Raw genomic sequence first — 27212 nt, forward strand, 5'->3', positions numbered from 1 at the left:
ATAGAAGAAGCTAGTAATTTTATTGCTAGAGAGAACAGAATGGGAGACATAGGACATCCTTGTTTTGTTCCTCTGAAAATTTCTATAGATTCAGAAGTGAAAGGTCCAGGTTTGACATATGCTAGATTATTTTTATAAATGTTTCTTATTAATGAAATAAATTTAAATGAAATATTATATAGTTCTAAGGCCTTAAAAAGAAATTCTCAATTAAAGGAGTCAGATGTTTTTTTCTATGTCTAAAGTTGCTATTAGAGCTCGCTTATTATTTTTGTTTAGAAAATCTATAAGTGTTAATATTCTCTGAATATTATCTTGGGTATGTCTATTATAAATAAATCCAGTATGATCTTCATTTATGATTTGTGTTAAAGGTATTTTGATTCTACTAATATTGACATAAAAATCTTATAATCATTATTAAGGGTTGAGATTGGTCTGTAGGAATTACATCATGAAGGGTCTTTATTTTCTTTTACAATAGGTGAGATTAAAGAGTGTTTCCATGACAGTGGGATTATGTTTTTTGTTTGTATTTCAATTAATGTTTTGTGAAATAAGGAAATTACTGAGGAAATAAATATCTTATATAATTCATTAATTATTCCGTCTATTCCCGGTGCTTTATTATTTTTACTTTACTTGATTTTTTCCATAATTTCTTTTAGGGAAATTTGTTTTTGAAGGTCATGTATTAATTTCTTGGGAATTACTTTTGGTTTAAATGGGTTTAACTCTAAATTTAAAATTTTAGTATGCATTAATTCTTCCCTATAATGGTTAGAATAATGATGTTTAAAGAAATCTAGTATATCATTTATGTCCGATACTATTTTGTTTATTTTTCCTTCATGAATTATATTTGAGATTTTATTTTCAGAAGCTTGTCTTTTAATTCTAACTGCTAGGTTATGCAAATGTTTTGGTGATACAGCAAATGAGTTTAATTTTAATCTTTCTAAAGCTAGATTTGTTTTATGAGTTAAGATTTCAGTGTATTTTTTGTTTAATTGTTCAATAGTTTTTTTTTGTTTTTTGGGGGGGTTTAGAATCATTTGGATTTAGTTCAGTGATTTGTTTTTGGATATTTTGAAGTTTTGATTCCCATTCTTTTAATTTATTTTTGTACCATGAAAGTATTTTCCCATTCAAATACACTTTTAGGGTATCCCATAAGTTAATTATATTAGTTTCAGTAGTATAATTTATATCTAGAAAGAATTGAATTTCTGAGTTTAGCCAGGGTTAAAATTGTTGTAGTTTTGTGATGTATGCTGGGATTCTTGATATAAGTACTAGTCTTTCAAAATTTGTATGTATTTTAAGACTTAATGAGTTATGATCAGATAAAGGACATGGGATTAAAGAGAAACTCATTCTTTTTTATTTAAATATTGAGAAATGAATATTTTATCTATTCTGGTTTTTGTACCAAACCTATGGTCTTGATGTGAGAATGATAGTGAATAATTTTCTTTATATCTAAATGTGTCAATTAGATTTATGCTTTCACAAAATGTTTTAAGTGTTTTTCCTGAGTTACTAATGCGTGTTCTTTGTTGTTGGAGGTCTCTGAATTATCCAATATGCAGTTGAAGTCTCTTCCTATAATCAAATATCTCTTACATACTCTAGTAATTAAATCTATATGTTTTCTTACTGTACTTATGCCTATACCTGGAATCCAGTAAACATTTACTAATGTTCATACCCTATTGTTGTATTTTAGTATTACAATAGACAAAAGACCTTCTTTATCTTCACATTTAAAAACAACTTGAGGCATGATAATATTTTTTTCCATAAAATAAGATTTCCTCTAGTTTTTTTCTTATATGAGGAGTGAGTTAATATTATATATTCATTAGGATTCCAATTGAAGTTATCCTCATTTTTGAAATGGGTTTCTTGAAGAAATATAACTTGCATTTTATTCAATTTCAAATATTTCAATAAGTTTGATCTTTTCCTTGGGTTATTTAAACCATTAATGTTTTAAAAAAGAAAGGTTAAATCCATTACTTTAAGTTACTTAGAAGCTAAATTTGTAATATTCTTTGTTTGTGGATTTTTATAAGTAGATTGTGTAACTTTTTTCTTGTTTTTGTGCATGTTCATAAGTTGGTACTGAGCTATCTGCCCGAAGGCATATATTAGCTCAGCCACATTGTGCGGTATTCACCGCCCCTTTAGTAGTTCCATAGACCCTTGTACTAGCAGCTAGTACCCTTGGCCCCTATCTAGTAGTGCTGTTGGTGTGATCCCTGGTGTGAGCTTTCTGTTACCCATCCACTCATCAAGGTTCCTCTTGAAGAGTGATAGTGAGGGGCTCTGTCTTATGTTGATCAGGACCCTGTTCCATAGTAAGGGAAGTCTCTGTGAAAGGAATCTATCCCTCCAGCATGTTCTATTCATTGTTGTGTTGAGGTTTATATCCCTAGAGCGTGTAGCTCAAGTAGATTTGGTTTTGCTAAGATGGAGCATGTTCAACAATTAATTCTGGGTTGGACATGGCTCTATACATTAGACAGAGATCACCTCTGAGAAAGCGGTATGCAAAAGAGAACAGTCTTAGCTTTTTCAATCGTGCTGCATAAGGCAACTGTTTGAGGCCAGTAATTCTCTTGGTTAGGTACCTCTGTGGTCTCTCCAGCTGCTGGAGATGTCTAGCCAGGTACATTCCAACTGGTGCATTGTACTCAATAATGGGTCTGATGAGGGAAGAGTAGAGGGGCACCATTACATCCTTAGATCTTGATGCAAACCCTTTCATTATAACTAAATTATTTTTCTAGGAGGTATATGAATTGTTTTTTGTTCAGGCCATTGAAGAAAGAGAAATTTGAACATTTTCTTGTAATTTTAATTGAAATAGACTAAATAAAGTTATTAATAAGCCTACTAAAAGACATGAAGTGGTATACACTTCCAATCTAATAGAAAAAAGATTTTCTATCAGATTGTCTTTCATTTCTGTCTTCCAGTAAAGTGTATAAATACCCCATTGGAGCTCCTATAAGTAATCTTTTATCTTTTTTGTATTTATATTGGAGATATATAGAAATAATTATTAACAATAATAAAGTATAATAATTTTAAAGTTATAATCCAAAGCTATTAATATGTGTCTTCTGTATATAACATTCCTTTTAGCATTTTCAGAAACATTAGACTATATATTCTTATTTCATAACTATGTAATTTTATCAAGTTGATGAAATAAACCCAATGATTATATACAATAGATATAATCATTTGTTAATTTTTAATGAAATAAATCTTAAGTCAGACAACACATTAGGTTTATACTATACTAAGACTGTAAGTTGTTTGTAATCAACTTAAGATAAGATATCTACAACATATTATTCTTGTTTTCCCTTAATCATTTTCTGTAAGAAATTTATATAATGTTTTATATGAAAAAGAAAAAAGAAAAAAGAAAAGGACAATTCTCAAAGAACCATCTTTTATGCCTTACATACAGTTTCCAAAATAAACTGGATTCACCAGCAGGCATATGTTTAATCAGCAATATAACTAATTATGTGAATGACCTGAGATGTACCTCCCTGGACTACATGAAAAGAGACATAGAGGAGCTCTCTGAGCATGTAGCCCAGGCCGGTATGACCCTGACCTTGAGTAGCATCTTACCCTCACCAAGAATTATGCCACAATATGAAGACAAGATGATCAATTTCAACAATTGGCATAAGTATTGGTGTCATTCAAAGGGGATCCAATGCCTGTCAGCCTGGGATGACATGCTCGACAAGCCACGATGCTTCGCTAGGAACGGCTTGCACCTATCACCCCTGGGCTTTAGGATATTGGCAAAGGCTCTTGCTAACCCCATAGTGCCTTTTTTAGGCAAGGCTCAAAAGACAAACCCACCTCCATAGGTATCACAAGGGATAAGAAACTAAGAGTAGTGCTACTCAACGCCAGAAGTCTAAACCTCAAGATGCATGCACTCGAAACTCTCCTTAGCATGGAGAACATCAATATCTGTGCAGTAACAGAAACCTGGTTCAAGGCTCCCGAGAGCACCCCAGCACTACCAGGTTATACCTCATACCATGCTTTTCGTCCCCAAAACTTGGACCTAACCACAAATGAGGGGGAGTATCAATATTCGTCAAAGATACCCACACCTCCAGGTTGGTGGCACAGCACGAAGCATCAGAGACTATCCATGTGCAACTAACGGTGGGTAAAACTGCCTTCCAGTTTATAGCCTGCTACAGACCACCCTCCCAAACCCAGGAACTCCGCTTGGCCTTCCTGAGAACACTGGAAAATATGAAGGTCTCTCCAAACATCATTATATCGGGTGACTTTAACTACCCAAACATAGACTGGGAGCATTACTCTAGCTCCAGCACCCTAGCCCAAAGGTTCCTAGAATTTATAAACTCAAATGCTATGGAACAACTTGTTACTACTCCCACAAGAGGGGAAAACATACTGGACCTGATCATCACCAACATGGGGTCTCTATGCTCCAGACCAAAAGTGTATCCCTCACTGGTAAGATCAGACCATAAACTAATCTCACTGGATATTCACATCCCGACCCCACCCCCTGCCCAGAAAACCACAGTGAAAAATTTCTCTAAAGCAAATTTCACACTCCTCAAAACCGAGGTGGAATCCTTCAAAGCCCCCGGGCCTGTGGAAAATACGGCCCAGACCGCAGAATCCTTTATAAACGCATTCTATGAACACCTTCAGGAATGCATGGATCATGCAATCCCAAATAAAACCAAGACCCAATCCTCCAAAGGCAGACGTCCTGTCTGGTGGACCCCAGCCATAAACAAACTATACAATAGAAGGAGGAAGCTACTACATGATAGAGAAAAATCCCAAAAAGGGAAGGCATCTCTGATCAGTATTAGCAAAAAACTACGGGCACTCATAAAATCATCTAAGGCCAGCTTCAAGTGAAAAATTGCACAGGACACTAAGGATAATCACAAGGCTTTCTTTAGTTATGTTAGGAACCTGGGTGGGAATTCCCATATATGCTCAGAATTAGTCCAAAATGACAAAAAATACACCAAACCCACAGACATTGCCAACATCCTAGCTGACAGGTTCAGCGCAAACTTCCCTCCCACCAAAGGGCAAATATCTATCCCAGCAGAGTGCTGCCCCCCTGACATCTCAGATGCTCAGGTAAGAGCTGCCCTCTCCAAAGCAAAAAACACAGCATCAATGGGACCAGACAGTGTCCTGGGCTGCGTCCTACATGAACTCCAAGAAGAGCTAAACCCAAACATAAAACTACTGTTCAATCTCAGCCTTACTACAGGATATGTACCCAAAGAGTGGTGTACAGCAAGGGTGGTCCCTCTCCACAAAGGTGGTGCCTCAACGGATCCTGGAAACTATCGCCCCATAAGCCTGACTAGCTTGGTCTGCAAAGCTATGGAAAGGATCATCATGGACCTTATAAATAAAGATATTGGGGACCTACTGACACTGGATCCTACCCAGTTCAGCTTTGTTAAGGGCAGATACTGCCTCTTAAGCCTGGTCGATTTCTTTGAAACAGTCACCAAGGCCATTGACGAGGTGAAGGTGGTCCACACAGCCTACCTGGACCACACAAAAGCCTTTGATACAATACCCCACTCAGCCATTATAGATAAGCTCACCAGCTTAAATATAAACCCCTATGTCACTAGATGCGTTGCAAACTGGCTCAAGGACAGAACCACATGGTTAGAATTGCTGGAGCCTTGTCAGACTCCAAACCAGTTAGAAGTGGCATCCCACAAGGCTCAGTCCTGGGACCTCTCTTGTTCGGTATATATTTCTCAGAGGTACAGGCCAACACGGAAGGACTGTGGCTGACCAAGTTTGCAGATGACTGCAAACTGGGCACCATAATTGACTCTCCAGCCGACACAAGCATCCCCCAAAAGGGCCTCATAGAAACAGATAACTGGTGCCAGAGCCATGGCCTCAAGCTAAACGCCAAAAAGTGTATAGTCATCCCCTTTGGCAAAAACAAAGTGCCCACAAATTACCACAAAAGTGGTAATCCTTTAACTATGGAAGAAGTAATTAGGGACCTGGGGACCCAAGTTGATAGCAATCTCTCATTTGACAACCACGTGGCCAAAGTGGTTAGAAAAACATTTTATATAGCCCACCTAATCATGAAGGGATTCACATCTAGATCAGGGGAGGTCATTGTGCCTCTTTACTCATCCCTCATCCGGCCCATAATTGAGTACAATGCCCCTTTTGGGATGTACCTTACCAGACACCTGCAGCAACTGGAAAGACCCCAAAAGTACCTCACCAAGAGGATCAAAGGGCTCAAACAGATGCCATATGCTGCCTGGTTAAAGAAACTCCAGCTCTACTCAGTGGCTTACCGCCTGCTCAGAGGCGATCTGTGCCTGACGTAAAAAGCCATGTCCAACCCGGAATTAATGGACATGCTGCACCTCAGAAAATCCAAATCCCATCGAGCCATGCACTTGAGAGACTTGAACCTCAGCACTGAAATAAATAGGACATGCTGGAGGGACAGATTCATAACCCAGAGGCTCCCTTCACTCTGGAATAAAATCCCAGTCCAGGTTAGGCAGAGTCCCTCATTGACTCTCTTCAAGAGGAATCTTGATGAGTGGATGGGGGAATCATAGGTTTACCCTGGGTATCACTTCTGTGTCACTGTTAGACAGAGGCACAGTATACTAACCTCGAAAAAGGGCATAGCAAAATTAATTTAAAATGTGTGGCGAAAGCCAAACACACTCTGGCTAGGCTTATAAATGCCCTAGGGCAGATAGCCTAGTATGAACCTATGAACCTATAAGTTGTAGTATATCTGAGCTTTCATTTCTTGTTCCTTTTACAAGCTTAATATTTAATCTTTAAGTTGCTGTCCATTTTTAACAATGGATGCAGAATTTTGACTTCTTGAACATTACTATAAACAATAATGTTTAACTAATTATATTATATATTTATCTTGTAGTTGTTATAGACAAATGTGCATTGATAAAATTCAATAAATTAAATATAACCAATATTATATCCATAGGAACTATTTATAAGATATTACTGATACATTTGTACTTCATCTCTAACATTAAATAACATCATATGTATAAAACAGTATTGAATAACATAGTTAAGAAACTAAAAGATAGCATTATTTAAAACATTAAGTAATGTGCTGTATAGTTACCAGTGTCAAAATTCAATTATCAAACAAAGTACATGTTTAGATATATCAAGAATCTGTTATAATCTGATTTTCATGCTTATTCCAAGTAAGTGATGCTTCTTCTGTATACATATAAGTTTCTTTTCCTTGGACCAATTTTTTCAACTAAGTATATTTTGTTACAAGCTCATCTGGTTTTCCTTTGTTTATTATTTCGATACATATCTTCAGTAATAGAGACATATATACACTATTTCTATGATGTATGAAAGTATACAGAGTAGTGAAGAATATTAATAAATCTTCTTTTAAAATAAATATAGGTGAAGTTGTTTAGAAATTATTGTGAAGATATTAAAGTATTCATTTACATTTATAAATGTGAGGATTTTCTTAGTTTCTTATTATGACCACATGTCTCCTTTAATATATGCCAACAAATTATACAAGATAGTTGTCTGACATCTTAGTGTAATTAAACCCCACTAAATGTCACTATTAAACAAAGTATAAATAAGGTTGCTACCTTTTCAAATATCCAAAGTTGGGCTACCTTGGTACAAATGTCAGACTTAGTATGCCCAAACATATCTACAGCCAGTATAAAGAAAGGAACTTCATTTATTTGCCTAAACAATAGCTCCTCCTTATAGCATTTCAGTTATCTATTATGTTTCTCATAGCATTCTTCTATTAAAGTAAATATAGGTAAAGTTGTTTTGAAATAATTGTGAAGATATTAAATTATTTACTTACATTTATAATTATGAGAATTTTCTCAGTTTTTCATTATGACCACATTAGTCTCCCTTAATATATGACAACAAATTATCCAAGGTAGTTGTCTAACATCATAGTTTAATCAAAACCCACTGAATGTCACTGTTAAACAAAGTATAAATAAGGTTGCCACCTTTCAAATGCCCAAAGTGGGACACCCTTCGTACAAATGTCAGACTTTGTATGCCCATACATACCTACAGCCAGTATAAAGGAAGGAAGTTTATTTATTTGCCTAAATAGTAGCTCACTCTTATAGCATTTTAGCTGTCTATTCTGTTTGTCATAACATTCATGTGTTTTAGATACAGAATAACAGTTCCATGCTACCATTAGATGAAATATAGGAATTAATGTTGCTTCAAAATCTCATGACATTTGCCACTTTTTACAATTTTCTTTGCAGGACATAGTGTATGTAAATGCTTTATTATACTATTTATTCGCTTTCTATGTCTTTATATCATTAAAGGAGTGTTACATCTATTCTTTGGATTTTTCTTTTACATATGTAGTGCCAAACAATTTATGTGTTGTTATTTGTAAATAGTTATAATGTCTAACTCATACAGACTGCTATCACTGTTCACTAGTCTGTTGAAGCAAATAGCAGCTATTTTAAAACTGTAATTTCTTTTTCATCAGCAGTCATCCACTATATTCTTGTTTATTTAACAATGTTAAGTTGCATGTCATTTTACCTCATGTAATGCATTTAGTAAATAGTATAAAGCTACACTGTTTTACTACCAGTCATCTACTGCTTTAAGTCTTAAACAGGAAAGAGATATTGTACTTAGTGGTGTATCCAGTTTAAAGCTCATATAAGTCATAAAGAGCTAGGAAAAGCTGTAGATACAGTCACAGAACTCTGGCTGGATTTAATCTAGCTACATGTTATAAAGTTCAATTGCTAGTCAACTAGTGTACAAGTGTGAAGCCATAAACAAAACTAAGAATTATTGCATGGCTTTCCGTCAGAAAATATTATTAGTAGTATGCGTCTTTAAATAGTAACTCCACCCCTGATTCCCTGTTCTCAAATATGTAGTACAAGCCCTTGATTTTAATTCTTTATAAAGTATTGTTTTCTGAGTTATTTAAATTGAAAAGTATAGCTCTTCATGTGGGGGTATTTGTTAAAAAGCGACCATTAATCCTAAACTAAAGCATTATGATTTATGCAAAGAGGGAATCTATTCTAATTTCCCTTCCATAGTGGGAGTTACAGGAAGGTGGTGGGCAGTTCGTATTTATGTAGGGATGCCTTTCTACATTCCTTCACATGTGCGTCTGACTTCAGTAAGTATATACAGGAGATAGCATGGATTCTAGTTGTCCTGTTTCAAATGAGCGGTCGTCTCTCCATTCTACACAAAGAAGACACTCGTAGCGATCCTTTTAAATAGAACCATGTAAGCTATCTGAATATAATAGAATTCAAATGAAATAACTGAGTCAGATCAGCGTAATAATTGACCGTGTAGCTTAAGCTGTATGAATGTTGCACAGATTTACGTTCTTTTTTTTTTTTTTTTTTTTTTAAACATATTAGCTCGTAGATGAAACTACAGTTAAAAAAGCTCGAGAGCATTTAGTGTTTTCAAAAGGGAATAGTCTCGTGTTTAAATTATTAGGCTAGCACCACTTTCCATACACATAAAACGCTGTTTTACATATTGTTACGAGCTTTTTGTTTATTAGTAAAACAAGGCTATTAAAGTCGCTCATTTAAAGTAATGCATTACTTCTTTTCACTTTTTTTTTGTTATAATAATAACATCTATTAAGCAAAAACTTCAGGCAACCTAATATGCACTGTAAATTCCAATCACAATTTAACAATCCCATATGTCTCACAAATGACATTCATTCAGATTGATTTAGACAAAACTATACACCCTTTTCATGTTACTGAATGCTTTGTTTTATGATAGGCAAACCATAGATCTTTAAGAGAATTTAACTCTAATATAGTGCCAATTAGCCATTTCATTACTGTTTATTGTTAAGACTTTAGTAATATTAAACTTGTCTACTAGTGAAAGAAGTTATTATAACTAAGTTATGGTAAAAAAAATAGGTAGCATACATACTTATTATGATGAAGTAGTACCACAGTTTATATCTTAGTTGATTCTTTGAGCAAGACTGATGTTTTGAGATCAGTTTTTTGTTTCTTTTTCTTCACATCAATCCAGTTGTTTTTTTTCCTGAGGATCTTTTCAGTTTAGTTGTGATAGACCAGTCCATTTCTTCCTGAATGCAGATGATATTATTATTTTTGATAAATGAAGATGCCTCCTCTATGTTATTGAAGTTTCTCCAGTCATTTGAATGAAATATTTTGATTTTAGCTGGATAAACAAATTGTGCTTTTATATAATTTTGCTTAGAAAGTTTGACTAAAGGCCAAGATTTGTTTCTTATCTCTTGTACTCTTGCTGAATAGTCATTATCAAACCTTAACTGAGATTGTTTGTATGATAGTGAACTTTTTCTCCATGCTAATTTTAGTATTAGTTCTTTGTCTTGAAATGATAGAAATTGTACCACAATGGATCTTGGTGGAGATTTGGATGAAGAGGGTTGTGGTTTCTCAATGGCTCTATGAGCTCTTTCTATTCCATATGAAAGTCCTTCTTTTAAGTCCAAAATTTCAGGGAGTCATGAGTTTAGAAATTTTATGATGTCTTCTCCCTCTGTTTTTTCTGGAAGACCAAAAATTATTATGTTGGTTCTTCTCTCCCTATTTTCCAGGTCATCTAATTTGTTGGTAAGCCAGATATTTTGATGTAATAAGGATTCCGACTGGGTTTCCTCTTCTTTAAATCTTCCATCAATGTCAGTCAGAGCAGTTTCCATATCAGTGATTTTATTTTGATGTTGTTGTAACATTTCTTTAAAGATGTCCGTTTGTTTCTGACAGTTCTCTTTTAAATTTTCCAGATTGTCTGTGAATCTATCCATTTTCAAGGACAATTCCTGTAGTGTAGAAGCCATCAGTTGGATTTCTCTTTTCAGAGTAGATTCTGTGTGAAAGTTCTTTGAGTTGGTCATTATCATGTAGTGAAGATCTCCAATTTGTTTTGACAGGAAATACTTTCAGAAATTTCTTGAAATTTAGTAAGGTTACCATTTAGAAGTTCATCTATGATGTTTCCCTGTTCCTAATTGTTGAGATAAATTTTTATCCAACTTTCTAGTACACTTTTATAGAGCTCCAAAAAGATGCTGTTACCAGTAAGACATCTAGGCTCTGCCCTCCTGTTTATCATACTTTCTATACCTCAGAAACTACAAGGTTTACATTGGTGAAATTTTAACAAATTCCTTTTATATGCATGGATCAGTTATGTGCACAAACAATAGTATATAGATACTGAGAAAAGGATGACTGAACAATTTATAATCAGATAATTTGCATATTAAAGTAAGAAATGACTTGCCCATGTTAGGAAAGAATAATGCATTTTCAGTGTTGGTATCAGAAGTCCCCAAAGCCAAAGAAGGTAAAAAGGGTGTCAGAATGGTTGTAAAAATCCAAAATGCTGCTGAGGCTGCACAACACAAAAATCAGAAACAGAATGGAAACAAACCTGCAGCTACAACAAGCATGGCAGGCTTACTGTTATCCAGTCTCACAGTCTCTGTTGACTGCATTATTGTATAACAGTAAACCTGCTGTGCTGAATAATTACAGTACCGTTACAACCTGTAACTTAAAATTCTTTGTGACTGCCATTTTCTAAGCAGTGAAACACATAAAAAGTTGGATAATTTCAATAAAATTGCCTTGTACCACTGAAGCAATGTGTTGTGCTTGTGCATTATACACAGGCCAATACAATAAGATATAACTAATTTAAGTATAGTAAGTTATGGTATAAATATGTTCTGCTTACACAAACAACACTGTAATACACATACTTCAGATATAAAAATAATAAATGGTAAAACTGTCCCAGTGCAAACAATGGAAGAAAGCTGCATATAAATGTCCAAATGCATTAGTCTTCCCTTTTCAAGAAAAACACTATCATTAGAAACTGTTTAGCTTATAAGGTGAGCAACCTTCTAGTCAAGATTTAAAAATGCTACCTTTTATAATTCGTTCCTTTTCAAGTTACAAACAATGGGAGATGTGCAAACATATTCAAAAAGTCATCATCAGATAAAAAATCTGGCAGATTTAAAGATTAAGTTTCTTCACAAATAATCAAATATTGCTCAGCTCTCAAGAGCAGTGACATAAATAAATATATTTATAACTCCAAGCAAAAAAAAAAAGCAGGAAAAACCTATTGCCTGGAGGGAGTTAAGGTAATAACAAGCCACAAGAGACTGCTTGCCACACTGTTGTATAAATGGTGCTATCATGTTGCTGTTTACTGCTGGGTAGCACAACACAGCCAAGTAATAAGGCAGAAATAAAACAGCTTGCAACAATAAAACATTAATACTGTAATGTTAATAATTTAACCATTTAACAGCTATCAGAAAGCTGAAAGCAGTGCCAGAATAACGAAGATAAACTGCAACTCAACTAGAAAACATAGAAAAATACAATACAAGAGAACTGAATGGAACAGTTCATATTAAACAATACAATCGATAATTGAAAGTTTTTTTAAGAATGAGAATGGAATAAACAAAATAGCGCTAAAGTCATTTTTTTTCATGGATTAGAGAAAAAATAAATAGTCCAGTCTGTTAAGTTATAGCAAAGTAAAGTAACTTGAACTGATAAAGTGAGTTTATTGTACTACAGAGACAAAACACCAAAGACAGGAAAATGATGAGATAGGAAAACAGAGTTTGGTCCTGGTTTGAGAATGGGAGATATATAATGGAAATATTAAAGAAATCTGAAACAAACAGAAAACCAATACCACATGAGCAATATACTATTGGCAGCTATAATTTAATGAAAGAGCACACACAGGCATCTCTGTAATAGAGTTCATTAAAGTCTACAAATTTTACACTGTCTCTTAGATAACGTTCTCATATTTTTCATCATTTTTGTCACTCTCTGCTTTTTAAGACGTGTTTATGAGTCTTATCCCACATTCCTTCTAGAAGTAGAAAGAGTTATGTACTATTTGGTACTGAAATGTTATGCTAAATAGATGCAAACATTTTTAGCTGGATTTTTTTATTGAATGTCTTTCTTCCAATTTTCAATGTTTCCAGTTTAAGAGGTGTGGTCATAACTTTGCCTGATTGAAAAACAAACAGCATTTTTGTAGAGATTAATGCCTTCTTGCAGCACTGATACAAGGGACAAGTCCCCACATACCCGAGACTTGTATATATACCAATGCCATAGTTTCACAAAGACATAGAATGGAAAATTGTTTCAAAAGGAAGGAGTCACACTGCCCAGGCACTCTTAGAAACCACACTAGTCAGGATTTTCTATGGAAAATTACAACTGGAGAGATCAGCTTCTCTGAGTTGAACTTATGTAGCTGACATATTATCTGGCTTAAGGTAAATAAAGGCAGACAAGCTGAATTGTGCATGAACTGAATTATGTAACACTTCTCCATTGGCCTGTAACCATGTCTGCTGTTCTTAGTGGGAATCCAAAGTAAAGTGAAAAGTGAATGTTTTAAAAAGATCACAAAGTATATATGTGTCAGGATTGTTTTCTAACTAAACATTTTTCTTATATGCTAGAAAATTGCTCTTCTATTAAAGTGGACTCTTCTGTATTAAATTTTGCCCCTCCCATACCTTTTGTCAATAGATTTGTAATAAGCCATACTATCTGTGTAATATTCCCCGTATATGCATCAAAGGCTCCAATTATATTCACAGTCTGAGTCTATGGATCTGTATTTCTCAACCAAGTTTAGTAAAATGCAGATATTTAATTTATGCCACCTTTAGATCCACAAAGGAAAAAGTGGTTAGATACCAATTTTCTTTTGATGTTACTGATTTGCTGATACAGCTTGCTGATGACCTTCTAAAGTGATGACAGTCTTCATTTTCCTCTTCCCACAGCTGGAAAATGTTAGCATGAGTTTTAAAGTCTATAATGTCTACACATATTTTTACAGAGTTATTCATGTGAGAAAAGCTTCTTTTAAACTTTGCTCCAAGTACTTTCTGTGGTCCTGTGCAGGGAGGGTGAATCTTCAGAGGAATGTTTTGAAACATAGTGGTTTGCTGATCTATAGTATCAAACAAGGAGATTAGAAAAATGAACTTGATAGGCACATTGCTTGTTTAAATGTCAGTTTATTTATTTATTTATTTATTTATTTGTTTGTTTAATTGTATTTTTTTATTTATTTATTTGTTCATATTTTTTGAGCTTCCAGATTCATATGCAGACTACAAGACAGACATGTATACTGGCTAATTCTGTGTAGCTTTTATATCTTTAAAAGCATTTTCTAATTTCCTCTAACCTGTGCAGGCCTCAGATATTACCTTTTGATAAAATTGAGCCTTTAAACCTGTATAGTGGCAGACAGCTGTAGATCTCCAACATCTGAATCAGTAAACAGGAGCATTGCACAAACACCACAACATGACAGACAGCTGTTCTGGCATCCGTAACACAAGCTAAGTAAATGTACCACCTGTTGGGATGTTACACTGTAATATATAAGGGTATTTTTTTGTACTTGTGGCACTATTTGAATTTGATAAGTCCATCATTTGGACCTTCTGTTCAACTTGCTTAACTGAAATTGCAAAATGACAATCATGCACTAAATGTATAATAATATTTCTTGTAACTAGTGACTACAGCTGCTGATTGAGGATTTTAACTTTCTGCTTTTTTCATAGTGAAAAGACCAGGGCCTGCTTTATAAATATACATCTGCCTTTAAATACAAAGGTAATACACACTGTGAAAACTGAATGCAGATGAAGGAGATCCAGAAACTGTTACTGTATGGAGACTGAATACCATTGAAATAATTGGCAGCTGCTAGCCATACTGCTCATGGTAACCTGGTTTAGAAATAACCATTGGAAAGAAGACTTTGCATTCAAACCGATGCTTATTTCACATTACAGAATGTAGTGTTTGTACTGTTAGTTACTAATTAATTATAATTCTACAGGACACTATAGGGGACTAAAGTATATTTTCTTTATTTTTGGTATGGATTAATGACTGTGTATTGTTTTCTACAAAACACTTCATTTTTAAACTTATGCTGCCATTGTTTGAGGGTTGATAGCATACCTACTACCTAACCTGTGCAACAATAGATTAACCAACACACAGCTAATGGTCAGAAATGAGACTGGTGAAGCTAAGCTGAAGAAATATATTAGGTTCCATTCCTTTTTCTTGACACATGTGTTCTTATTCCAGCTGGATGCTACAGGAAAAAAATAATATGGGTGATTCATGCCTGGGGTATTGTCATATATATTAAATTGAAATCCTATCTGCCTTTCCTACTGGTGGTTGTTAGGTGTTAAAGATCTAGTGACATATACTTTATGATCAGTATGGATATTTGCTTAGTGCCCTAGCTGTTGTCTCCTTTCACTCTTCTACCAGAGATACATTAGGTACCTAGGTCCTTGCTGATTAAAACAAATAAAAATGCCAGAGACTAAATGCTTGATACTCCTAGTCATATCATAGACATATGTCTAGCAATCATCTAAAAAGTATCAGCTATATAAAACTTTACCACAAATGAATACTATGTCAGTGTCCAAGGATGGCATTGCACTTCTATTGTGGATAACCAGAAAGCTGCAGACAAACATTTTATTGTTGGTCAGAAGAGTAAGTTATTTTTTTTTCACAGGTGGTAAGCAATCTCAGTAATGTACAGGCCAGTGGATGTCTGTTGAATGTTTTATTTATAACAGCTTTATTCAATCTTGTTCTCAGTAGTACATTCATTTCCTTTGCAGATGAGCTAGACAGAATGTGGAGAAACATAATTAAATGTATTATCTTCTAATAGTAGTTCATTATAATTTATAGTGCCAGATTCAAAGGAAAATATGATCATTCAGATTTAAACAAATGGTTAAAATGGAATGGAAAACATCTTAAAGAAGAATGATGTCATAACTACATCTAATGACATCATCTTTCAGAAGGAATGCAAATTGAGTATATGAGTCGTGTGGTTTATCTACCATAAGGACTTGATAATATTACACGAGAGGTATCACATCCTTTGATTTTATCTTGGATAAAGTACTACCCCATGGTTTTGTAATGAGCCTGTTTAACAACATGTTTAAAAAATAAAAAATATAATAACAAATGCAGAAACAAAAGATCACCATCACTATTCATTGTTAAGATACGACTATAATCACAGGAATAAATATCTTAAGAGAAGTTACATTAGTCTCTCCTCAAGATTTCACAGTTCAGAAAAAAATCTAATCATAAAAAGTGTGTACTTTCAATGTTGCTCATCTATGGAAAAAGTCACTATGAAAGGTTGTGTAAAGTTAACATTTCTGAGTGAAAGTCAGCTTAGAACATACTCTAAGCTATCATTTCTCGAGTACTTAAAAATAGATTTCTGACATGAAAAATTATGTGAAATCCTTCTCACATAAAAAGAATGGGCCAGATTCCTTAACACCTAAACTAAATGTAGATGATATGTGAGAACATCCTTATCACATTTTTAGTGCTTTCTACTAGGTACATGGGTGGTAACCTCTATGAATCCCTGTTGATATTTAAAGCTGCAGGAAAATCAGTATCAAAATTAAAATTAGGAGGAAGAAGGTGTGAGTTATGTCTCTGTTGTCTGTTCAGTCAGAATGGTGTACACATAGTGCACACTTAGTGAAAGTGTTTTTGAATCCCAGGGGGTATCTTTTTTGGAAATAATTATGAAAATGTGCTGTATTTCAAACATTAAACTAGAGGAAGCATTAGGATGGTATGACAGTGTCAGCTGGTATAAAAATAACTGTGTCTTCCAAAACAAGAATCAAACTACAGTCATGTCACAAAACCATTTCTTTAAGTTCATATTAACCAGTTATGTTACACTAGACACAAGTGCCTGTTCCAAGAGTGAACCAGGTACTTTGCATTTCTCAGATAACGTATTCAGGGTTACATAATGTGCTACTGTGGGTTAAGAGAATAAAACTTATTGTACAAGAATGAAGTCTGTTTACAAATTATTGCTTTTGATGGCTAAGTTATATATAAAAACTAATAGACAGATTATGTAAATCAATAATACCCTGATCAGGGCCATAACTAAAGTAAAAAAAATAAGCACACATACACACGCACACGCATGCATGCACACACACATGCACACACACACAGCCATCAATTATGTGATTCATTATAGTACACTATAGTGTAAAATGTTCGATCCTCGGCTGGGGTGCCTTCTGTGCGGAGTCTGCATGTCCTCCCTGTGGTCGCGTGGGTTTCCTCCAGGTGCTCCGGTTTCCTCCCACATCCCAAAGACATGCTGCAGGTGGATTGGACACTCTAAATTGGCCCTAGGTGTGCGTGTGAGTGTGCCTTCTGTGGAAGGTTGGGCGCCGGGCTGGCAACTCAACACCGTAAAACTCCACTGCCATTCAATGTGCGGACAAGGTGATCCGCTGTGGCGACCCCTAACCGGGAAAAAGCCGAAAGAAAAAGAAGAAGAAAGAAGATAGTGTAAAATGTTCCACTGTACCCCTAAGTGCTAACCTGTGTTGGCCCATTTATGTGGCTAATTGTTAGTCTCACTTACTTTGTTGTTCATGAGGCATGTTTACAGCATTAAAAACTGATGATTTATGATACATTTTTGCTTTGTAACTGTACTGTGAATTTGCTGAGCATACTACTATGTGTTCTACACAAGTAATAGAAATTTTACAAACTGTTATAACTGTAGTTTTCAATGAATGTGTACTTAATAAATAAATTACTTTATGTGGTTTTGTTGCATGATATATTGTATGTCATTTCCACATCCTCAAAATCCCATTAATTTGAATCCAACCTTTGTCCTGAACATAGTGAAGCAAAATATAATTTTATTTGAATAAATGATATAAGTAATAATATCCAGTGGTGTACAGAGAAATAATGGTCATTCCTGCCCAAGAAATGTCCCTTATGTTCCCACAACATCCTCACTAAAGGCATTATTGTGCTTAGAAAATGGACTGTCAGTTAAGCTGTTTTCTATTTGTTTAACTTTTAGTATATATATATATATATATATATATATATATATATATATATATGTGTGTGTATTTTTACATGTTACATGTAAAATAGTAGCTCTGCCCAATGTTAAAAAAGTTGGTGCAGAGTATATAACTGCTGTTACAGAAAATATCTTCATCTAAAATATAAGTTAATGTAAGTAGGTAGTAATGTCAACAAAAACACAAACACACACACACATATTCATATATATGCATGCAGGTACAGACATATACTTACATACAAGCACTAACAGATCCTGATGCACAGACACAAAACCTTTCACACATATACAGGAACAAAGATACACACACACACACACACACACACACACACACACACACACACACACACACACACACACACACACACACACACACAGACACACAACACACATACACATTCATAAGTATACCAACCAATTACAACCACTTTAGTCATGGCATACACCTCAGATCCCTGTTTGTGATCAAATGAATAAATGCATACAGAAATAACATCAACAGTAATATATTTTAGCTCATTACTATCAGGACACTTTTTTTTACATTTTTTTTCATTGGGTTAGTCCAGTTAGGACAACGACTTCTTTTGAGGTGAAACCAAAGGTGGTATTCATATGGACTAGGGGAAATTTGGTCAGGGCATCAGGGAACTTCCCATAATCTTTGGAGGACTATTTATGACATGGTCACTAGGTGACAAGAGAGGGCTGTTATCTGTGATAACCGAATCTAAGGTAGAGGCTGTGAGTGGAGATGAGAGAGAGAGAGCGAGATAGAATGGGAAGTGTAATTCTAAAGGAAAATGATCCATTGGAGACAAATTTCGTGGCATCAGGGATCTGTATGACTCTGTCTTGCAAATACTGATGGATGAAGGAGAACCAGAAGAGACAGATGCTATGCGATGGAGTGTGTTATTTGGCAATGAAAAGACAGCATAAAAAAATAAGGATGATATAAACAATGATATGGATGGTGAAGGGGCACATCTAGCCAGTTGTGTAACTGGTTTTAAGGGTTTGCTCTGTGTTGGGCTGCAGAAAGATGGAGCAGAAAGAGTGAAACATAGATAGAGAGACTGACAGCAGTTCAACCATGAGAAGAAGCAGGAGCAGGCCGCAGTGAAGGACTGGAGAAAGAAAAACATGTGCAGAGGAGATATACTGGAGCTGTTGAAAGCTGGTGAAAAGGTCCATTGTGTGGGAGAAAACAAAAGGATGAACTGCAAATAAAAAAGTATTGGGCTTTAGACAATATTGTTATACCCATAGGATTCAATTTGTCTGATAATAGAACATTAATAGATATCTGAATTGAGCTTTTCTATAAAATGACTTTTGAAACATTTACACTAGCAGAGAAATTGTAAATGAATGTGAAAAAAGAAGTTATATATACAGATAAAAGGAAAACTGTTATAAATTAGAATGAATGAGATAGAAGACAGTGAGTTAAATGTTATTTCTAAGCTTATGTCAGGGTGTGCATGGTATTAAAAATGTGGATGACATAAAAGTATGGACTGGGGGATAGAATTTTATCAGAAACACAGTAGTTACAGAAACACAGGCTTTAATGAAGCTTTCGGGCTCTCAACCCTTCATCAGCATATAACATTATACATTTCAATCCATTTAAATAGAGGAAACAGTTAAAATCACATGATCAAACCAGCCAATAAAACATACTAAAAGGAAAAGAGGAAACAAATACATCAAATTCTGTAAGGAAATATGTGTGAGTCCCTTTATTCTAAAAACCATCATGGTAATATACTTAAGGTTATTTGTTATACTACAAAATTAATTATGTATTATAAATTACTCATTTGGCGCTTCACTAATACTGGTTTAATAGTAAAAGTACCATTCAAGCCAGGTAAAGTGTCAGCTTGTAGTCTTATTATCCATTCTAGCTCTCTCATATCTAAAAAGTTGTTAATATCACCCCCCCTCACACCCACTTGCACTACATCTATACATCTAAACTTAAAAGTGTGGTTGCTGAATTCATATATATGCTTAAATAAAGCATTTGTCTGTATTTGTCTATTTATCTCTGATCTATGTTCGATTATACGGTCTTTGAGCCTATGTATAGTCTTTCCTACATAAAAAGCCTGACATTGCATGCAGGTGGCCAGTTGAAAGTGAACTTCAAACATGGCAGCAATGTATTCATGATCTCATAAAACAATTTTAGGCTTTCAAGAGGACCCCTCCACAAAAGGAAGAGGTCATTGACAAACCGTCGATAAAATAAGACATGTTCCTTAAAGCCGGGGACTAAAAAAAGGCTATTCAGCTCAGAATGAGCAAGAAACATATTGGTGTAGCTATTGGCACAAGATGTGCCCATAGCTACGCCATGATTCTGAAGGTACATCGCTCCATTAAACGTAAATACATTGTTCTCAAGCACCAGTTCTGAAAAACAACATATAAGATCAATCTTGGTAATATTATAGTCACTGTGCAATGAGAGGTATTCTTGTATATACTGAATACCCAAATCATTGCTTATGAGCATTCTATGTATTTGATGTTAGATGATGCTACCTTCTATAAAAGAATCACTGTTGATGATGTATATAAAGTGATATCCTTGGTTAGTATGTGCATCTCAGACGTCTTTTCTGCTCATCTGGTTACACAGGAAACTTATACATTTTTGCAAGTGTCTAATCCACTAATTCCACTTATCCAGGGCCTTCCTAAGGTTCATAAACACAGTACTAATCCTCCTATGTGTCCGATAGTGGCAGGTGGCGGTTGGGTCACTGAGCCACTTTCTCTTTATGTAGAGAAAGCGCTAAGACCTAATACTGATTTGAATATAGTAGTATATATAGATTTATATCAGTGTATCTCTACTGTTCCTGACCCTGACCTTGGTAACGTCATTTTTGCCACTTTTGACGTTCAATCCCTCTTTACTATTATACCCAATGATTTGGGTATTCAGTATATACAAGAATACCTCTCATTGCACAGTGACTATAATATTACCAAGAACCTCTTGAAAGCCTAAAATTGTTTTATGAGGTCATGAATACATTGCTGCCATGTTTGAAGTTCACTTTCAACCGGTCTTATGACCACATTGAATTTTTGGATCTATTCATTGAGAAATTGCCTGGGAACATCATTAATACTGGGGTATACTGAAAGACCTGTCATAGGAATGCTTTTCTTTTTAAGTCTAGTATGCACCCGGGTTATATATTTAAGAATCTTATTAGGGGTCAGGGCATACGGGCCTCTAGATTAAATCCTACATCTGCTGGTTTTTCAAGTTAAATAGATGGTCTGAATCGTAAGCTGATGGCTCGTGGCTATTCACAAATTGAGATTGACAAACAGTGGTCTGACTTAAGTACCTTGAGAATGACCACAGTGAGCCCTTATTTTGGGCCAATTCATGACTATCATATCACTTCTCACAAACTAGATACGTCAGGAGTAAAGGTATCTCTATTTTACACTAGCGACTATAGAGAAGTCACACAGGTATTTCGTCAGTTTTGGGGGATATTACAGGTTGACAATGACCTACGTACTATTGTGGGTGATAAACCCTTATTTCAGTTCAGGAATTGTATGAACCTAAAGAGACTTTTATGTCATGGTAACCAACATGGTCATTCTCCCACACAATTTGGTGTAACTACACCTTGTGGTAATTGCAATTTTTGTGGATACATAAATGAACAGGTGTCCTTTTTTCACCCTGATCTTCATAAAGATTTTGTTTTTCATGCATCTGCTGATTGCATGACTCCTCATGTCATTTATCTGGCTGAATGTTCAGTCTGTCATTCTTTTTATGTCGGCAAGACCAATAGGGTCTTGCGTGACAGAATGCGCGAACATCTTTATCATATTAGGAAGGGCTCTTTATTTAATGCCCTTTCCAAGCACGTTATGAATACTGATGCCTCGCATACGTTCAGTTTTAAGGTCATAGAAACTTTACAACCTAGTGTTAGGGGTGGGGGTTTACCCACCCACACTGAATATAGGGAGTCCTGTTGGATTATTACACTACATGCTGACAGGGGCAGTGGCTTAAATGAAAGGGCATCTATAAAACCTGCCCTTAGGAAAAGGAGACTTCGTAAATAAGTCTCTCTTAATTTTTAATATTTGTTTTTAATTTATTTTTTCATGTCTATATGACTACATGTTTGTCTATGTATATTGTTGTATGTATATTTGATTGTATGAGTATTCATTTTACTAGACAGGGACATGTGTTTTATTCCTAGTTCTTGTTATTTTAAGTATTTATTTGATTTAATTGATTTGAATATTTTATAGGTTGTTTTTAATCTTTCCCTATTATATATAGGGTGTGTATATTAGTAGTTGCTTGATGGTCTGATGAAGCTATTTTGTGAAAGCGCTTACCTATGGTCGACTACAAATGAAGTATTTTATATATATTTCCTGGAATCATCTTTGCTTTTGAGTTCTGCTTCCTGCAAGTTTTAGTATTTTGGGCTGTATCCATTATATTTCATGGTCTTGGATTTGCGTTTATTACTACCTGTGGTTTTTGGAATCGCTGATGTTCTGAACTATTGGACTTTGGCCATTTGTCATCCGTTGCTGGTTTTATTATTATTTTGTAAAATAAAATAAATAAAATAAATAAATAATAAAAAGAAAAGAAAAGAAAAACCTGCATCAGGTAAGGATCAATTTGGGAATACTTTTTAAAAGGAAATCTCACTCAGACTCTGCCACAGCTTACTGTGAGGGGAAAGTCAGTTTCTTTTTGCTTTCTTGTATTTTGTATTGTTTCATTGCCTTCTTCTGTTTTGTATAGTGTGGTTTTATTTTCTTTACATTGTGTTTTACTTGTATTCTGCTTTTAATTGCATATTTAAACTAGGAAAGTGACCGCATCTGTGTCTCTTGTGAGCCACACAAAAATTAGAACAGGTCAGTTAAGGTTAATTATAAGTGAACTATGGGTGAAGCTAGGAACTGAACCATCTATTTAAGGAGTAAAATAAAATATTTCAAGGCTTTACTGGAAAAGCTCACTCGGGCTCTGACACAGCTTGCTTTAAGGGAAAGGTTAGTTTGCTTTTGCTTTCTTTTATTTTGTATTGCTTCATTGCTTTCTTCTATGTTGTATATTGTGATTTATTTTCTTTGCACTGTGTTTTAATTGTATTTTGCTTTTAATTGTATATTTAAACTGAGTATGAGACCACAGCTGCATCATTTGTGAGATGCACAGAAATTAGAAATGGTAAATAAGGGTAATTACCTGTGAACTGAGGGTGGAGCTAGGAACTAAACCTTCTGTTTAAGGGGTAAAACAAAACATTTCAAGGCTTTACTGAAAAAGCTCACCCAAGATCTTACACAGCTTGCTGTGAGAGAAAGTTTAGTTTTTTCTTTCTTTTTTTATTTTTCTTTCTTTCTTGTTCTTTCTTTCTTTTATTTTGCATTGCTTCATTGCCTTTTTTTATTTTCGGTATTGTGATTTATTTTCTCAACACTGTGTTTTACTTATATTCTACTGTTAATTGCATATCTGAACTATGAAAGAGACCACAGCTGTATTTCTTGTGATTCACACAGAAATCAAGTTTTACCCCACCCTCTCACCCTGGTGTTGTAGTGTTTTTTTAACTCAACTGTCTTTCTAGTTGTCTGCCCCTTATACTAATTCAACTACATATTTCCTTCCCTCTCCTCTTTCATTGGCTGTTGCAAGCACAAAATTATCATTTTGTGAAATCACTCCCTGTGATGCTCACCACTGCTACCAATATGTGATGGCCACCAATATTTGACATCCCCACACTGGGCCAGTAATCAAGGGGCCTGAATCCTCACCACTGACACTGGAGATGGAAGTGCACTGGGAATACAAATGGATACACTCCATATTTCCAGATGCAGACCTCTCTGCATCAAGTACAATTACCCTTAAGAGCACACAGAGAATACACTCAGCCCGGGGTCTGGATTTCTCTATATCTGTCTCCCTCCAGATCCCCAGTAAGACTCCCCACTGGCATAGCTGTAGGATTAGGTCTTCGGCCGAGTGTCCAGGCCAAGTCTTCCAGCACCCTCTTTGTGAACCCAGTGCTTCATGTCCCTGCCCTAAGTAACTGATACACACACATTGAGAGATTTGATTTTTTTACACACACATACCTGGGAAAGGCTGGCACAGATGTACCTGCTGTACCCCCTTTTGCCCAGAGTATAAGGTAGTTATCACTGCCACCAGACACTTCACAATCAGCTACTGCAAGGCCCTTAACCAAGGGTGTCCAATTATACTGTGTAATATTAATACTAATACAAATGTTAGTAGTTTATCAAGATGGCTAGGCCTTCTAGAGTGGCCCACACAGTGTCCCCGAATAAATATAAGTGCTCTCAAAGGTTAAGCACTTTCTACAAGAATCAGCCGCAATAGAATTTTTACATGTATTTAATAATAAATAGTAAAAGAGCATGAAAATACTGAATATATATGCACAGTAAGCCACAGAGTTCAGATCACACAAAATATTGAAAATAATATTGATGGACAGACTCATACAAATAAAGAAAAGCAATATCTAAACTAAGCCTCACTATATTCCTGACTGAATATAAGAAAATTTTAATGTTCCCTACTAATGTTACTTACTACTGCAAAGCACAATGCTCTGAGCGGGGGTCTTTCTAATCAGGCTTCCCAAACAGAATACTCAATACTCTGAGATTTCTCTTTGTAATATCTAAAATATAAGTTCCAAGAGAGCTGGCAGAATGATCTCATCTGGTCACCTGACTCTAGGTTCTCACAGTATTCCCCTTTGATGCTGAGACAGGAAGTTAGCACAGATGGCCACAATACACATGAAAAATGTTTATGGCAGTGCCTGTGCCTCCCCTTTTCACTGAGCTAATGGACGAAGGCTCTTCCCAAAACACAGCAACTCTGGTCCTATCCAGCACTGCGGGGTGCCTTTCAATGGCTTAACATTTCCCTTATTTTTCTTATAGTTAATCTCTGCTGTGCTAGTATCCTCTATTAAAATATATATATTTAAATCAGCTACAAAAATACATATACATTCGTCTTCATTTCAGCAGGGTGCACTGTTGATACATTTCAAGAATACATTTCCAGCACAAGCATCTGTACAAAATCAGTCTGATATACAAATGACATACAGTTATAATACATTTGCAACATGAGCATCTTGTATAAATCAGTTTGATATTCAAAGGACATATCTTTCTGTACAAAACTCCAGCTGGCTATGCTGACACTTGCCCATATTATCACACTCCCCTTCCGCTATTTAAATTTATTGGCCTTCCCACTGTATTTCATAGAGCTAGAATACTAAGTGCCCACTGCCTTCCAATCTATCCTGCTCTTTTAAAATTAGAGGCTGTCTACTTAGATAGGTAAAGCTTAAGTTACCCTCTCTTTCATATCTAACTGCTTAGTGCACACTGCAGCTCTTAGGATATTAACACATTTTCTGTCTTACCTTTAAAATCTGTAACATCTACTCCAATACCACCAATTATTGGAGAGCCCACATTCTGCCTCTCAGTAGTTATGTTGAGATTAGTGCTTCTGTTTTACTCTTGGTGAGAGAAGGAGTATAAGGGCATTATTTCCTGGTGACTGATGATCACTAGAAAGTATACTAACTGCTTAATAGGTCCCAGTGTGGAATTTGTGCTTATATTTTGATCCTGGTGAGAAAAGGAGCAGAGTGCACTGATTCCTGACTGTTTTTTACTGGGCAGTGAGTGTCTGTGTTTAACCTTCCTGATTGGTCTGGTTGCTATTCAAGGCATCTACCAGGAAGACCACAAATAGCCTACAGACCCTTGCATCATCTGGAACAAGACTGTTGATCACCAAACGGCCTATAACCTGCTTCTCCTGTTGGAATCAGTGCTACTGTTTTCCTTTTGGTGAGAGAAGAAGCAAAGGATCATTGTATCCCATCAGCATGAAGCTGTGGCAAGACCAGCACTAAGTAGCCAGGTAGTAGCCATTTAGGTGAATCCCATGCTTTCAACATTCTTGACCAAGCTAATTATTTATTTTCATTAAGTACTGCTTGATTTGCTGATGTCTATCCTAACTTCAGAATATCTCCCTAAATATTCATCCATAAGGTACCAGGGTCTACTTATTAGTTTCCTCTCAAGTGTTTGACAGTGTCCTGTATAGATACAAACACCTTGAGTTGGCATTTTTCCTGTAAACGCATGCTTAAATTTCACCAGATATGTCTGGTAGTACTTTATATTCTCATTCCAACTGTCTAATCAATAAAAAAGGGTCTGTTGTCATGGATATGAACTTTCCCACTATCTCCATTACCAGCTTTGTGGATATGGGCATCCTGAGGCAATGTAGAAACTGACTCATTTTTTACTGACAACCAATTAATTCTGAAACAGACTGATATGGTGTGAAAGATGTATTTACACAATGTCACAGGAGGTAAAGCTCTCGCATAAAAGCACTACTAATGTCAATCAGGTGGTCAGTAGCTCACACTCTACACCCACTGCACACAATTCAAAGCAGACATGTAGACCCACATATGCTGAGGCACAAGATGTAACCTTCCTAAACTCAAAGACCTCCTAGATGAAGTACACATAACAAATACCATCAGCAGCTGCACTCTTTCAAAACAACATCCACATCAACACATACAGCCACATCTCATGGAACTTCTATGTCTAAGCCCCACAAGCCACTACATAATCCAACATTCTTGTCATTGGAGACTCTGTTGTGAGACACACTGATGTCTGTTTCACCAGGCTGAGTAAGAACAACGTTATGGTTAGTTGCTTATCAGGGGCCAGGATCTGCCACCATTACACACAGTCTCAGGTCATTAGGCCGCAAGTACCAGTATGACTCCGTCATAGTCCATGTGGGTGTAAATGACCTGACCTGAGATGTACTTCCCTAGACTGTATGAAGGGAGACATCATGGAGCTCTCAGAATATGTGTCCCAGACTGATATGAGCCTAGCAT

General features: G+C 35.5%; 1 protein-coding gene across 1 annotated transcript in view; it reads left to right on the top strand.

Moving 5' to 3' along the window:
* The window catches only part of PLA1A (phospholipase A1 member A), a 444480-nt gene extending 427087 nt beyond the window's left edge, over nt 1-17393 (top strand). Inside the window, exon 11 of the mRNA XM_044071493.1 lies at nt 14786-17393. Coding sequence (XP_043927428.1) covers nt 14786-14870 — 85 coding nt within the window. The 3' untranslated portion in view covers nt 14871-17393. The remainder of the gene's footprint in view (nt 1-14785) is intronic.
* Nucleotides 17394-27212: the final 9819 nt, after the last annotated feature.

This window comes from Protopterus annectens, chromosome 5.part0, assembly GCF_019279795.1.
Source record: "Protopterus annectens isolate FY-2018-M chromosome 5.part0, PAN1.0, whole genome shotgun sequence".
Classification (NCBI taxonomy): Eukaryota; Metazoa; Chordata; order Ceratodontiformes; family Protopteridae; genus Protopterus; species Protopterus annectens.